Here is a 16946-nt window from a genome sequence, read left to right as displayed (position 1 = left end):
CAAAGCATACGAGATGGAATTGCATGAGACACGTAACCCTTCGAGTGCCAGAAAGGGCAAAAATAACACGGGGGGGGGCGGCTTCTCAGTTGATAAAAAGGCTCAGAGGCCCATAAATCAGCTTTCATTTCCAGAGTCTTCAGGTAAATCCACAGCGTTCCAGGTATGATGGGTCGGAATGGGCTACTATTGAGCACCTTGCATGTCCCCTGACCGGTCCAGGGAGCTGGCTCTTCAGGTAAGGCAGGCAGGTAGTCCTCCCCTGCCTCCAGCCCTGATCCTCCCACTTACAACCCTTTGTCGGATGCTACGGACGCACAAAATTTTATGTCGGGGGTATGAATTTCATATTACTGGCTGGCCAATGCAGTCCTATATACAGTAATGCTGTGCTATATTGCATTTAACGCATAGACGTGGATCAGTGACTCTGTAACACGCCGTGCATACTGCAGGGGGCAGCACTTTATATTTGCTGTTTATCCTGGAAAAATAGCTGATGCGGGCATCCTAGCTTGAAGCTCCCACCAAGCCGAGGTCACCCCTAAAACATTTATTACTAAAATGGTTGTTTGAAGAAGCCAGCACGGCGTCGGTGAGTTCTGGCCGTGGGAAGGGTTAATGTGTATTCCCCAGCCCGGAGAAGTAATCATTTTTTCATGACCCCCTTTGCATCTGAAGCCTCCTGAATAGCATCGCAGATCATGTTGCCCACTGAAGAATGACATTCCAGGCGGATAGCTCCTAGCTGCTCTTTGTGAGAGTCGAAATATCCTTTAAACGTCGTAAAAAGATAAAAAAAAACACCCCAGGCAACCAGCGTCCGGCTGTAAAATATTATGACGTTTTGATCTGGAACCCCGCTTCTAAAACCTCTTTTTTTATTTTAAAAAAAAATCCCTTTTCCACGAACTTGGCAGTAATTACTAATGGTCACCGTGTACTAAAATAAAGAGGCATCGATCCTACCCGTCAGGAACTGCCGGACGCCTGGAAATCAGGCCCTTAATTTGTTAATTGCGTCCTCTTCCTCGCCGATGATTACAAAGCTTACGGTCTGTAATTCTGCAGCGAGACCGGACAGCAATAGAGGACAGGTGGGGTTCTACTAACGACCCCCGATAGACCGAAAAGTAACCATTTGTGTTCTGGAAGATACAGTAGCGCACTGAGAAGCGGTTTTTGACCCTTGGTTATTTTAAGAGTTAATAGCAGCCACCCAGTAGGGCACATATACGAGGGAAGAAGAATATACTGTGTAATATAGTCCTGACCAGGGGTGGGCTGGCAATAGCCCATTGTGCCAGTCCAGAACTGAGTGTGTATGTGTGTTAGTGTGAGTATGTAGGTGTGATAGTATATGTAAATATGAGTGATAGTGTGCATGTTAGTATGTATGTTACCTGGGGAGGGGGTAAGAGGCCAATCCTTCTTCTCCGTGGTCCAATGATTCTCACCACTGCTTTAATATCAATAGGCATCACATGGAGAAAGCGTAAGCATGACGCAGCTGTGCGTTAATGGGTTACATGCAGTGAAAGATGGCCGGGAGAAGCTGCCGGCCGCCAACTCACCGGCTCGGTTTGCCAAACGTCTTGCTGGCAGCTTGTCTTCCGCTGAATTGTCTTATGATACGAGCCAAGTCCCTTTAGGGAATACATGTCAGATTTGTAATTGACGGGTGGTAGGGTTTGGCTTTCCTAAAGCAGGTGTGCACAGTTGCCAAGTGTCCTAATCGGAAAAAAAAAATCGAGGCTGTTGGTAACTATGCACAACAGTATATCTTCAGCAAATACATAGAAGTTGGCCTTCTGATGGATTTAAATAAAAACACGGGCTGATCACATACATCTAATCCTATATTTCTAGAAAAATAATCGTAAAAGGTGGATAATTCTAATAATACACAAAAAAATAAATATGATCCATGCCTGTGTTTATTCAAAGAAAAATGAATATTAAGATAGATTTTGGTTCTTTATGACTTAAAATATGGAAAGAATTTCAGATATTTTCATTTACGTGCGCTGTTATAAGACATGCTGGGGTGGATTTCTCATTGGCGCAGACTGAAATATTCTATATAAAAGATTTATGAGTAATACACTTTTTTTTTTACTATTATTTTAGTTAATAAGGAAGGTATCAGATTTAATGAATGTACGTATCCCAGAACAAGTATGCAAGAGAATATTGTAAATAATGACTTGGGTTAATGATTTTGCTTGCAAATAACCCTATTAACCACAAAGTTCTTTGGTTGTCGCTTCCACTGTGACTGGATCCTTTCTATGTATCCTCTTTTGATGCAGTTCCAGTGTTTGATAGAATTTGTGCACTAATTATTTATTTATTATGCCATGTCTGTGCACTAAATATATTTGGACTCCTAATTTCTCAAATATTGTCCCTGATCTGTCGTGAGGCATAAGGGTAATAAACCCAAAGAACTAAATACACATACCTGGGAAATTCTGATGTCGGGGGCATTTCCGCTGACGTCAGCTGACCCGGAGTTCCCAGGTATATATATATATATATACAGTACTAACCCCCAGGGCTGTATCAAGTAATAACACCCAGGGCTGTATCAAGTAATAACCCCCCAGCGCTGTATACAGTAATATAACCCCCAGCCATTGCTGTCAGTCATGTGATATTTTGGGTGACGTTGCCGGCTCACCACACTGAGCTGATGCTTTATGGCAATGCTAATTAAGTCTGTTCCTCTGTAGTCTTTCATTAGTCAGAGTGTCCGACTGGGTGATTAAGACCGAGCCATTCTATTGTTTTCTTCCTGTGCTCCCTCAATGTTCCCCCTACCAACGTTGTTCCATTCTGTGGTGCTCTAACAACGATGGTTTTAAGGCCGGCATATTGAAAGACTGAATGTGCCCCGGGGGCCGAATAATACTGACAGCCCTCTGCTGCGGGGTAACTTGTTCTTCGTTTATTTACTAACTACTCGTGCAGCCTTGTGTTAGTATGTCGAGCACCGTGAAATCCACCGATCTATGGAATTGTGAAGACGGAGATAAATGGCTTTATGACGTTTACATGGAGCAGCGAGAGAGAGGCAGCTTGGTGCACAGGAGAGAGAAGGGACATGGGGGAGAAGGGCTCGGTGCGTCTCTCTGCCGGAGGTGTGGGAGGGAGCTTTCCAGATACCTTCGTGAGTGGGAAGAGATTATTACCCGGATCCCCTTGTAGTGTCAGTATGCTTCCACGCAACTTTACAGACTCAATTAAGATTCTGTGTGTATATATATATATATATATATACATACAGACATACATACAACGGTATATATAATATACATATTTACTCCTAAACTGTATCTCTGCTTACACAATGTACAGATCGTCTTCTGCGCTCTATCATCGTACGGTTGCCACACTTTAAATCCACGGTCACATCCCTATAAGAACAACCGATTCGTTACCCTAAATTATAATAAATATAATAAATCTAGTTAAACTGATCCAGCCCCCGCTTTAAGTGTCGAATACAAAATCGAATGCGTTTTAAACTTTATATATATATAATTTTTTAATACGGTATATATCTGCCGCGGATTTACCCGAGCGATCCACGGCCAGCGGGCCACCTTAAATACGTGAGTTATGTTGGCATTTTGTCAATAAACTATTATATAGTCTTATTGGGCTTTAATGAATAATCCTATAAACCCAACAAACAAAAACCCGCAAAGTTTACAGCTCTTTTATGCATAAATTAAACTCAGCGTGAGTCGGCTCTAATAATCCGCTTAACGAGGTGGGTTCTCACTAGACTGGTTTTGGGGGGTTCAGGTAGGCGAATACCCCCAATAATTCAAGGCCGTTCTGGGTCATTTGTTTGCGGAGTTGCCGTCTCATGAAAAAAATGGCCGCAAACGCAACTCGGCGGTCTCCCCGCTGCACAAAACCCGTCCCGATCCTCCGCTCGCCGTCGGGATGATAGTGGAAAGTAGCAGAGCGCTAAATGTCGGACTCTCTCAAAACCTGCTATTGTTTATTGATCTATATAGCGCCATCATATTCCGCAGCGCTGTACAATGTGTAAACAGAACATAACCATCAAGACTTACAGACACAAAATACAAGGAGGGCTATTAGACGCCTTTTACCGGTAGAGAGGTAAAAATATACCATAAGCGATCTATCGCGATCCAATCAAAGCGGCTCAACGTCACAAATAACAATGCAAAAAAATGCAAATATATATATATATATATATATATATTTCTGCAAGCGCTGTGTATATTGTTGGCGCTATATAAATAAAAGAAAATCATATTATTAATATCAATAATAATAAGGCGGCACTCCGTGTTATGTCCTATATATATATATATATATGTATATTGTACAGCGCTGCGGAATATGGCGGTGATATAGAAACCAATTACCCGCTGAACAGCCTGTGGAATATATATCCAATATATATAACAAACAATAAATAATAATAAAATAATAATAGTAATAATTGATACAATTCCTTTACTCCTCTCTATCTACACGTGATGTGGCCCCTGGGAGGTTTTAGGGCCCCAAGCCCCCAATGACAGTTCTCACCCCCCCCCCCCCCCCCGTTACTGAATGGTGGGCACAAGTGACAGGCGGTGATCCCACCCCAGCAGCAGGGAACCCCCTCCCCACGGTGATGATCCAACTGGAAGTAGTCACTCTCTTCCTGGCCGGAGGAGGGAGGAGGGGAGTGAGGCAGAGAGGGGAGGGCAGGCTGCAGCCTGGGATTTGCTGCCCTGGCAGAGGAGGAGATCTCGGGGCTGATTTGCTTCAGATGAGCGAGGAATAAATCTCTCTGCACTGTTACCCCGGCGAGGAAAGGCGGCAGCTGCGAGGGATTCTTTTTTTTCCCCGCTGTACCCGCTATTTGTGTTATTTTTGGATTATTATTTTGTTGCATGGTCCGGGGCTCCGTGCATCCAGCGCTGCATGCCACCTGCAGGCAATGAGGGCACCGAGGCTGCAGGAGGGGGTGGGAGCACCCCGACATCTGAGCATCCCCTGAGGGCCAGCAGGCGCTGATTGTAGGAGCTTTTATTGTTGGGCAGCATGCAGGCTGAGGGGCCCCCCGTGTGAAGGCCCCGGCTCTTTCATTTATTTATTGCCATTTTATTTATTATTCCGTCGGAGAGAGTCGTAACTGTGAAGGAGGGAAAGCTCCCCGAGGCCTGCAGGAGGGATAACAGCCCCGCTCTCCCGCCCGCCGGCCGCGGTAACCGCACAAGATGTCGGCCAGGACGCCATTGCCCACAGTGAACGAGCGGGACACTGAGAATGTGAGTAACCCGCGGGCGAGACCACTGCGGGGATGATGACGTTGGGGGGGGGGATATTATAGAATGTAACGTCCACCCCCGCATGGTCCAGGGATTGTGGGGGGTCTATTGATACACCCCCCCGGACAATCGAGGGATGAGGTAACCTCATTAACCCTTAAGAGCCCAGGGAGGAGTGCATTCTATATTTATTAACACTTTGGGTTCCAGGGAATGAGCACGTGAACTATTAATTACCCTTAATAATGGAATAAGGGGGGGGTGACCACATGACCAGTTAACCCTTTCATTGTCATGAGTAGTGATATTGTGACCTATTGCCATTAACCCTATACAGTGTGTGCTTTAGTAACAGATGGGGTATTGGGGGCACTACTTGATTACTGGGGGTAGTTAGGCCGCTGGCTGGATGATGCAGCCTTCTGGTGGCCCCTAGGAGATAATTATTAGACACTCAATATTCCCCGGTTATCCGATGGATAAAGACGCATGGCTTTTGTCACCGGCTGTCGAGATCGTGGAGAGGTGGCCTGGTTTGGGTTGCCTGCGCCTCTCCGCGTCAAGCCTATTCCCTAAATATCTGTGAAGAATATCTGTAAGGGGTGCTGAGAGTTGTAGTATAATTACGCGGGTAGCCCGCTCCAGGCATCTGCGCATGATAAGGAACCCAAGATTTGGCTAATGGGTTCACCCATGGTGCTCCGGGGCAGCCGGGCGCTGCTAATGGCACCAGCCGTAAACATATCCCTAATTAAACCATCCGCATGGCGCTTTCATGAGCCCATTTAGTGGAGGGTGCCCCATGTTGGCTCCGGACCCTGCGTAGCCTTGTGTCAGCGCGGAGGTGCCAGACAGCGTTTGTAGCGCCTCGGTGGGTTGGTTATCTCTCTGAATCGTTATCTATTGCAGTCCAAGGGTGTCATCGCCTCCCTTCATCCTCACTTGGAGACTAGGTGGGCCGGTCCCCATCGCCCTATAGGTGGGCCGGTCCCCATCTCTATATAAAGGCATTTTCCAGAGGTTGGGTTACCGCGCGGACCTGTGATAATAGATCCAGAATGTGTATATATGTATAATGTACATAATGTATATCTGTGTGCGTATACACCTCTAGGTCCCGCTGCATGCTGGCGTTCTGCCCATCGGTCGGGTTTTCCCGGTGGGATATTTTATCTTTGCCGTCCCGCTGAGGATGCGGATCGTGGAATGTGTGAATGCTGTGAATATTCCGCAGCTTTTCTGTAATTCTGTTACGTTGTATAAAAATGTTTTGAATGGCGGGGCAAGCGTCCCGGCACCCGGCATGCGCGCGGCGGCCCCGGTTCTGGGCTGTCGGACATCTTCCGATGGTCTCCTTTGTTCACGTTTGCTGAGGAAATGACATCAGCCGCCCGCAGCTCTCCGCTTCCCAAATTGGTTTTGCGTCGCCGGCTCTCGAGGATCCGCGGCCGTTCCTCCGGAGCTGAAACCTTTGCGTGTGTTTGGAATGAGGCGGCAGGCAGCGCTCTGATTACAGACGGCTGCTTGGAAACTGCGCTATTAGAAGATATTTTCCAACGTGATGTGCGGCGGGGAAGCAGACTTAGTAGCTTCATTTGAAGGAGTTGGAATTGCCCATAACGTTAGCCAGAAAAAACCCGTAATTCATGATCGGTATCCGGGCCCTTTATACACTACGCTTCATACACACATACACATATACATATATACACACGCTAACATTCAAATAAACACACACTACAGTTCAAATCATTGCAAAAGGATTTTCTTACAATCAATTCATTTAAACTTGGATCAGCGAGCCCAACGTGCCATTGGATCACAGGAGTGATGGGAGTGATAAAGGGCCATTGGAGCATGGGAGTGATAAAGGGCCATTGGATCACAGGAGTGATGGGAGTGATAAAGGGCCATTGGAGCATGGGAGTGATGGGAGTGATAAAGGGCCATTGGAACACGGGAGTGATGGGAGTGAGAAAGGGTCATTGGAGCACGGGAGTGATGGGAGTGATAAAGGGCCTCTGTACGCCTATGAAGAGATTCCAGCTACAATAGTGTTTACAACATTAACCCCATCTCCGCTGGATTTTTGATCCACTTCTTGTTCTAATTATCAAAATGTGCTTTTCTTTAAAAACAAGGAAATTTGAGTGACCCCAAACTTTTGAATGGTGGTGTATATATATAATTACGTTTGACCAGAAGTGTACGTTATTGAGTATCGTTTGCATCCAGGGAGCCCAAAAGACTGCATCTCGGGCACTCCTTTTTCTGGCGGTGTTTAAGTGTGTCGGCCGGCGGATGTGAATTGCGGGGGACGATATATTGTGATAATTGGGTTATCGGGTGTAGACCCCGTGAATGTGATTGAATGAGACGGCAGATAAGATCCACCCGGCCCGTTTCTCCTGCTGTAAAGACTCAGACCCCAGTCGTTGGTCTCGTCTTAGATTCAGGAGCCATACGCCTGTCCCATGCATGCTTTAATCTCCTCCCTGTATTACCCTCTACCATTTCTGATGGGAGGATACTCCACTTATCTACCACCCTTTCAAAAAAAAAAAAACCCAACGCTGAGGCTTTTCACTATCGTGATCTTATTTTCCGTTCACGAACTATCCCTATACGTTAATCAGCTGTGATACAGAACAGATGGAGAATCTTTTCAGCATTGGGGGTCTTTTTAAGACCAACCTATATCGCTCCCAGTCTGTAACTGGCCGTGGAACTCGGCTAGCACTGGAACTGTATCTCTCCAGGGTAAGGCACGGGGCTGAAAGGTGTCATTTTGATTGATTTGCTACAGCTGAAGAACGGAGACTTTGGCCGGCGTCCCTTTCCTCCGCGTCGCACGCTGAGACCCCCGCATTAGCTGTACCCTGTATAAAGTCCACATCGGATGATGTCATCCGGCCGGTAATAGCAACACCGTATTATCGTTTTTGTAATATACGCACTTAAAGAGCATTCGGTGTTCTGTACTACTCTATGTACTTTCCTCGACAGCATGGCTTTTAACCCACGTGGCACTGAGCCAAAACTGGTCTTTCTAAATACTGTATTTAAGGGTCTCCTGTCCGAGTGTAAAGATTAGATTTTTTTTTAGTTAGTTTTTTCTTTTACGCTGTATAAGTTGTTGCTGCTGGGTATACTTTAGTTATTGGAGCTAGAAAATGGGACTTAATCTTAATGAACTCCTCCCCCAGCTGCCTCTACTGAAAGCACAGAGCATACCTTAGTATGCTTCTCGCACACGCTCATTAGAACTCCTATTCTAATCAATGGAAGCTGAGCCCCTGTTTAAATCCATGGGAATACCAGCAGCCAATCATATGTCTGTTATCTTGGCATTTTTTTTGGTAGCATACATGACGTTGGATAACATCAATGGGGGTTCTGCATGTACAGGAAGTGTACCTACGAATGCTTCCTGGTTTCAGTAGAGGCAGCCAGGGGGAGGAGTTAAAATGTGTTAAGATCCATGCAAATATAAAATAAATGAAATAGAATTTTGGAGTCTGGACTGTTCCTTTAAGGCTGTTTCAGTTGCTGTCAGGCATTTGCTTTGCGTTCTGCTTTGGGGGATCTCCGGCCCCGAGACGGTTTCACACGGGAATGGCTTCACCTGTCTAATGCCATCATCGCTGTCTGGGTTTTGGAGGAAGGAGACTTCCCGTAGAAAAGCCACCTTGGGTTCACCTTGGGTCAGGGTAAAAATATTAAGGCACCGGTTTTCTAAGAATATACAGCGAGTGGCTTCCTTTGTAAGAAAAAAGGATTGATATAGATTGTGGGTGATGAATAAAGTGTCCTTAAAAAAAGTTAGACAGTTGTGACAGCAGCCCCATTCGGCCCCCATCTAGTCACCCGTTTCTCCTGCTGTAAAGACTCAAACCTTAATCAGTCGTTGGTCTCGTCTTAGATTCAGGAGCCGTACGCCTATCTCATGCGTATTCCCCTCCCCTGACTGTATTAGCCTCTGCCATTTCTGCTGGGAGGCTGTTCCACTTGTCTACCACCTTCTCACTAAAGTAAAAATGATTCCATAACTGTGACAACTGAGCCAAAAAACAACGTGGCCCCAGGTTACCAGGCACAGGGAGGCAAACAGCCAGACCCTAGGGATGTAAACCCGGTGACACAAGCATTGATATGTAACTAGCGTGTCTTTAATGGGCGTTTTAGACGGGTGAAATAATCAAGCTGGTTATCTATACGTTGATCATCGACCAAGTGAACTAGGCTACGGCTTGTGGCCCCTGGAGAAGTGTTGGGTCGGCCACAGTAATCATTACATGATTGTGGAAAGGTTTATGCACCTTAGCCGGGGCTGCTTCGGCGGAGCCGTGTTTATTTATAGGTCCCGGCGTGTGGCCGGATCATGGATGTACCCAGCGGTGACCGTCGGCACAGGCCAATGCGCCGGCTCGGCAGGTCTCGGTAAACACCATCAAATAATTTTATGTATATTAGAAAACCTGACTGTAAATCATTCCAGGTTCTTCGGCACGTGTGTGTGATGCAGGTTCCTGGGTTTTTTCAGTACGGCTGCTTGGGTGCTACGCATGGGCCCTCGTTTCTCCATTCATTATGAAGGACCATCCCTGAAAGCTTTAGCCACAAGAGCGGCTGAACTGGCCCTGCATAATGTATAGTTCAGTCAGTGAGTTAATTATGCTTTATTTGAGGCCATACAAGCTATTCGTGGAGCAAATGTATAGTGAAGTCAGCGAGATGAAACTGCAGCTCTCCTGCCAACTCCCTCTTTAGTGAATAAACTTATAGCCCACTTACTTATATCTAATTTCTTGGTGATGTCATAGCGGCTGCAGCCAATAGGAGCGCCTACGTCACTTAGGGACCATATTAAATGATGCGTATTAAAATACTGTTATTCTTAAAGATTCTGTTCCACTTACTCTTCTGATGTGGAATGCAGCGTTGGTGACATCGTTCCTCGTACCGCTACACGCCGGGGCTCTTCCTAGAAACTGTTCTTTAATCACGTAACATTTAACCTCAATCATAGTTCTGCAGGGAAAGCTTAATTATCATACACACTGATGTTGTTGCCATAGAAACTGAAGTAACTTAAGTTTCTGTGGTTTTTTTTGTGTGTGTGATTAAACAAAAAAAAATGTAAAAAAAAGACAGAACACGCGGGAGAGCTCAGTGAATGTTTTATCTACTTGGCATACCACCTGTAAAGCAACTGTCATTTCCCTGTCTTATTTATTTTTTATTTAGTGCCCAAAACAGTATTTTTAGTTTTTATAATCCTTGCAAGATGTCAGAATGAAATTCCAATGAAGGGATGAAGCGAACGAATGAATAATAAGACGTAACTCCTTGCAAAGAGCCAAATTGCCCATCATTCCCTACCTCTCGGTCTGTTAATGCCCCCCCCTTCCCCTTTGTACATTCCTGGTTCGGATGTGGCTTTAAGTGGGATATCTGCATTTCTGAATTCATTCGCTGACACCTGTCTTTGCTTTCTTTAGTGTAATTGTTCTGTCGCCCAAGTCTGGGCTGGTTAAAGGTTTCTGGCGAAGGAATTAGCAAAGCAGGAATGTTCTTGTTTAACTAGTTCAGTCTATTCCATTTCACGTAGCCACGGGGTTCAAAAAAATGACACGTCTGTTCAAAGCTCCAGACGCTGGGACGGAGGAATTCGGTCGGCTTGGGGGCAGTAAGCGCGTTGTGTAAAGGGAAGCAACTAGGGCTCTGTTAAAGCGTTGAAATTTTAAAAAAAGGCAACGGAGAGGACGTGTTAGAATGATAGAAGGAAAACAAAACATAACGGCGGAAGAGAAGAGAACGGCTGTAATCAAAGTGAAGACTTGTGTATTTCAGATTCGCAGAAATTTTAATGAAATTTTCGTTAATTTGTACGAGTGTCTGAAGACGAGGAGTGACCCCAAATGTCTCCTTTTCCGCTGCTCGGCTTCTTCTCTTGCCTCTTCTTGTTCTTCTGTCTTCCTTTTTGTCCGCTTCTCCCCAGTAACGGCGCCGGTAACCTGGCCTCTCGGAGCGCTTCCGCACTCGCCCTCTCCCCGGATTGGAGGATCGAGGGAGAGGCTGTCCCTGTGGCTCCGCCCTTTTTACAAAAGTAGTCCAAGATAGCGCAAAGGGTGTGGCTACAACATGCCCCAGGGGGACAGCCTTTCTACGTCCCGCCAATCGGGGGAGCAGAAGCGCTCCAGGAGGCCTGGTCAACTCAGCTGATACCAGGGGGAAGCGGGCGACAAGAGAAGAAGGAAGCCGAGGAAAAGGAGCCAAGCACGCGGAAGTATGAAAGCTTGTACCAACACCACCCCCCCCCCCATACGGCCACATTCCAGTTGTCTTAGAAATGTAGTTTTGGGGCATGAATAATTTTTCCTTGCTTTGGAGTTATTTCCAATATTTCTGCTTTCCGGCCCCTGATGGCCCCTGCTTTATACAATATTAAAAATGATTCGTGTTTCTGGCTACGGTGGTCGATTTGGAATGTACTGGAATACTTCTGAGCTCTACTCTCTTCCGTGTGGAACTTGGTTTCCGGTTCCGTTGGGTTCCAGGCCGGTATATAGACTCCACCAGTCTGGAGGTCAGACCCCCGGACCCCCTATAGGCTCTTCCATAGGGAGTAGCAGCAGCTGCAGTGTATTTATAGGGAGAGCTCTGTACAAGCGGAGCAAGGTGACACGGACGTGGAGCGTCGGACCACTTCCACCACCTGTCTACAACCATTTACTGTGAAGATTAGTTACAGGAACCAGCGGCATTTGCTGGCGGGGGGAGGTTAAGAAGATCGGCGGAAATGTCTCAGAATGCGGAATTTTCAGCTCCCGATTATTTAGGATTAGAACCCGAATTTGATAGGAGCTCTTTCGGTGTATGTGTATGTATATGTTGGTGTGTGCGCGTGAACATGCGTGTTTTCTAACACCATCCTGTACGATGTATAGAATAACCAGGAAGACAGTCCGTCACATACGGTGCTTTATAGCTCGAGGTATGAAGGAGGTCGGTAGATTGTCAGCTCTTGCGCCCGACGTGCTTGCCACGTGCGATAAGCTGATGTTTTATATCGGGAATGCCGTGGCGCTGGAGGGTGGAAGCCTCGGGTGAAGGGTCCGTTCGTGTAAAATCCTTTATCGCCGGCGTTGGGAAATCTCCGGGGGTCCATCGGGCTGCGCCGTCGCTCTGCATCACTTGGTAAACGTGGAACAAACAGAAGCCTCCTCGATGGGGACGCGGCAGCCCCCATATCCACTTTAATGCATGTGATAGCTGAGAGGTCCCTTTAAATCATCATGATGTCGCCGCTTGCAAATGCAGATCCCCCCCATGTGCATTCATGCCCCTCCCCCAGCTAAATGCCTTAGGGAAAGCTGCAGGTCGGACCCCCGAACACATACACAGAACGGGAGTGCTTTCCTACAAATTGTGTAGGAAAGATATAATTTCAAAGATCCTTTGATAATAGTAGTAGACACGTGGAATGGCATTCCAGCAGACAGAGGATAACTGCATCAACCTAAGGGTTTAATGTAATATGTTAGGGAATCCAGAAAGCTAATTCAATGAACGATATAATTATTCATTTTTTGTAAGCGCCTTCGGGTTCAGAGGGGCTGGCCTCTAATTGTCTCACTTTTTAATTGTTTAAAAAACAATGGCGTGAACGATGAGCCCCCGTCTCGGGTCTTTGCGGGCTGCTTGATGTCTGTTCTGGCAGGTGCTGCTTTCTGTTTAACCCCTTTGTGGCACATGAAACGGGGTGATTACATCGTGCAGACCCCTGCTAATCCCCCGCCGTGGAAACCGTTCTATCCCCTTGCGAAGTATGATTTCATAATCTACTTAGACGTAGAAAACGGCTGGTGACGTTCTCTCTCGCCAGCGTTGACTGGCTGCTTGGATGTGGGGTGTCTGACATCATCAGTAAAGAAGAGAGAGAGATGACCTCACCAGTTGGACAAATGCTGTCACTGCATAGGGATTTAACATTAGAGTTGTACAGTCTGGGGGCTGAGTAAAGAGTCAAGAAATGGTTAATATCCCTGTTGTAATAGAAGTGGGGGCTCAAGTCAGAATAAACCTCAATCAGTCCTTGGTCTCCTCTTTGATTCAGGAGCCTTAAATTCCCTTGCCGTATTAACCTCTACCACTTCTGCTGGGAGGCTGTCCCACTTATCTACAACCTTCTCGGCAATGTAAACCTTCCTTACTTTACATCTTGGCCTCTGACCCTGTAGTTTTAGATGATGGCATCTTCTTGTACAATTTCTCTTCCTCCTCTACTTTACCCCCTTTAAGTATTTCCTCTAGATTGTAAGCTCCTTTGATCAGGGCCCTCCTCCCCTGTTTCCATGTGCCATCATGTTACGTTATATACTACTTATGTCCTGTCTACCCTTTGTACAGCGCTGTGGAATATGATGGCGCTATATAAAACAATAAATAATGTTTCGATCCTACCCTCTCTCCCCCCTCTCTGATATATAGCTCTTCTCCTGCAGGAAGCGCTGAGCCGGCCCTGTGTAATGCATTATTAATGTCCAGTATTTCTTGACCTTGGGCAACCAAATCATCCATGACACGTATGTATTTCACATGTTGCTGACCAACCACTCCTAGAGGGGAATGCATCTCCGTTATACCCCGGACATGCTGCAGGGGGCAGCAACGTGTGAAGTTATTAGCCTTTATTTTTATATAGCGCCAGCATAGTCGGCCACGTGGTACAGCGGGTAAACAGGGCAGCGCGAAGGAGTTTAATGTAAGTATTAACGATTACCACCCTAAAGCTGATTAGTCCCTGCAGTCACGTAGCTTGCGCTGACAGTCCCTCCGTGTCGGGTTTCGGTTCTCTAATCCCTGGGGGGTTCTGACCATTACTTGGTGGAAAAAGAACTTTAAATATGGATCGAAGTCATCGGGAGAAACCCGTAAAGTGATGATCGAGCATCCCCCCCCCTTTACTTGATTGGTTGACGGCGATAATGTAACCGCGATCGCGTGTTTAACCCTTTGTGGGCCACAGGGGCCACGCAATGATTCGCATAGCATCGTTACTTTAGACTGCAGTAGTTAAAAACGTCTCGTGACCCAGAGGCCTCTCCACACGCTTTCAGATGCTGCAAGAACCAACCAGCTCTTCCCCCAATAGCAGTAGAAGCTTAATGGGGAGGAATAATCGGACCACAACAGGGAGTTAAGACGGCTGCAACATCACAGCCCTCCATTGATTTTACAGCTCTCTTTATCTTTTTTTGTTCCAATAAACTCCCTTTATCTGGGGGCCGCCATTGCTGTCAGTCGTGATATTTTGGGTGACTTTCCCAGCATTATGGCAGTGCTAATGAAGTCTGTTCCTCCACAGACTTTCATTAGTCAGTGCCTGGGAGGGTGATTAAGACAGATCCGTTCTATTGTTTACCACAAGCAGTATGAGAAGGATAAGGGTGTTTGGTAGATTGGCGTTGGGTAAGGGAGGGAGAATATGCAGCTGCGTATTAATACTAGAAATAAAAAAAAAGTGGTTACCATGGTAATAAAAACATTTATGTTTAAAAGGCAACTGATTTTGCCATAGCTAAATTATTACCTATAGCTTGCGCACGTTAGGACTCCTTTACCACCTGAGCTGAGAACCGTGGCAAAGAGTGGCAAACTTGGTAAAACCAATCAATTTACTGTCCGTCTACAACTTGTAGAGATAACGGGCATGGCGGCTGCCCTCACGTTGGTTTTCCAACATATATTGCCTCTTTGGGGGAGTGCTTTTTATGCAGGGGTGGGGCTAGCTGCATAGGGGCGGGCTAGCTTTAGGTAACCGTAAGTAGGCAGTTGAAAGGGGAGTAGGCGGGTAATGGGTGTGGCCAAACACGGCTCCCCGGAGACCCATGGAAGCAGCACTTCACTCGGAGACTCCCGAGTCAAACCCATAGAGCACCCCGGTGAGTTTATTGCTTACTTAACTCTTTAAGCTCTACTTTCTAGATATGTTTTTAGCGCATTCAATCCTAAAATGTGGGTTTTAGGAAATAGCGAGAGATCCAACGTGAAAACTCTCGCCCACAAATACCTACTTCATAAAATCCATATTTCTCTTCGTCTTTGAGGGCTGACGTTTGCTCTCCTTGTCTCTCTCTGCATTCTATCTGCTTCACGGACGTTCTCAAGTAATAAACCATTTTAAATATAGATTTTTTTTTTTTTCCTCCCCCTGCGTATCGATTTGAAATGCTCGGAAGAGCAATAGCTTTTGAAGGTCTAGTAAAAAAAAAAAAGGATAAATAGAGAAAGCAAAACGCTGAGAGGGCTTCAAGGTCAGCTTTGGCGATTGTAATAAGATCCGATAATGCACTTCGGCCCGGCGATCTCTGGCAGGCGTCCCGGCAAGCGCTGGGGGAACCGGATAAGTACATGTGGACCGGCGTCTTAGAGCGCTAGCAGGATAACGAGTCTCTAAACCCCCTTTCCTCTATATTTACGTTTCCCCCGTTATACGAAGATTTACGAGGGTCTTATAAGCGCGGCGGCGCGAGATGAAACATGTATGAGATGGCGTGCTGGCTGATAACGTCGTCAATCATCTCCTCTCTCCTTCTTGTGATCAATCATAATAAAAGCTCGTCATCATCATCATCATCGCCGTTATTATTATCTTCCGCACATCAGAACCGAAGCGATGTGACGTTATACGGTTACGCGCGTCTCACCGTCGGCATCCCCGGCTGTCGGGGCTTTTATTTTGTGTTTTAGGCCTTGTATACTTAACCAAGCCTTATGGTCTGGCTCGGCCCGTGACGCCGGCCCGACTCTCGCTGCAACTCGGATACCATACGGAAGTCATATTCTACTCCTTATAAATGGAACGTTTTTTTGTCGAATGACCGGAACATAATCCGTTCCCTGATTTACCGCAAACGCCCAAATAGTAAAGAGGAAGCCGCAGGGCTGTGTTATGATTATTGATTTATGTAGCGCCATCATATGCTGCAGCGCTGTACAACGAGCTTGGATTAACACAGAAAAGTACATCGGGATTTGCGTGTCTCACAATGCTCACGGTTTAGTGCTCAGACGCCTCGTATTAACTATACATTATACAGGGCCAGCTCAGCCCTACCTGAGGGAGAAGCTCGTAATGTATGTGTAATATATGTATGTATGTGTATGTGTGTGTGTATATGTAGTGCGACCGTATCTCGAGTGGATTAGTTTATGGTGATCGTTTTACCGCCCCTGACGGCCCTGCTGAATTAGAACTCCAATTAAAGTGCTTTACTGCGTGTCCGCGCATGCACGTGAGGGTCTGGACCCCTGCCCACAGGGGCGGACAGTGACATGTCCTGCACAGAAGGCAGTCGGGGTGGGGAACGGGGCAAATGCATATGGGGTCATTCTGTATAATACCCCCCACATGCAAAGGGGGGGGCACCTTACAATTTAAAGGGACCCTGCATTAAAGTGCAAATGATTGGAGGGTCCCATTAATCTAACATGCCCAGCAAGCCGGGAAGTGACGCCACAGTTGTACAGCGCTACGGCATACGCTAGTGCTATGGACATCAATAAAATAGAATTCCGTGGGATCGCAGCGGGATTCCTATAGTCTTTTGTATCTCAAATGACTCGGTTTAACAC

The 16946-nt window shown here is 46.4% G+C and overlaps 1 protein-coding gene across 2 annotated transcripts in view; it reads left to right on the top strand.

Moving 5' to 3' along the window:
- The first annotated feature begins 4745 nt into the window (after nt 1–4745).
- The window catches only part of MARK1 (microtubule affinity regulating kinase 1), a 47832-nt gene continuing 35631 nt past the window's right edge, over nt 4746–16946 (top strand). For both annotated transcript variants that reach the window (XM_053459656.1, XM_053459655.1), the window contains exon 1: nt 4746–5306. In XM_053459656.1, the coding sequence (XP_053315631.1) occupies nt 5256–5306 (51 nt within the window). In that variant the 5' untranslated portion in view covers nt 4746–5255. The remainder of the gene's footprint in view (nt 5307–16946) is intronic.

This window comes from Spea bombifrons, chromosome 3, assembly GCF_027358695.1.
Source record: "Spea bombifrons isolate aSpeBom1 chromosome 3, aSpeBom1.2.pri, whole genome shotgun sequence".
Classification (NCBI taxonomy): domain Eukaryota; kingdom Metazoa; phylum Chordata; class Amphibia; order Anura; family Pelobatidae; genus Spea; species Spea bombifrons.
Note: the sequence above shows the minus strand (reverse complement) of the source record. Positions and strands in the feature narration are given on the sequence as shown.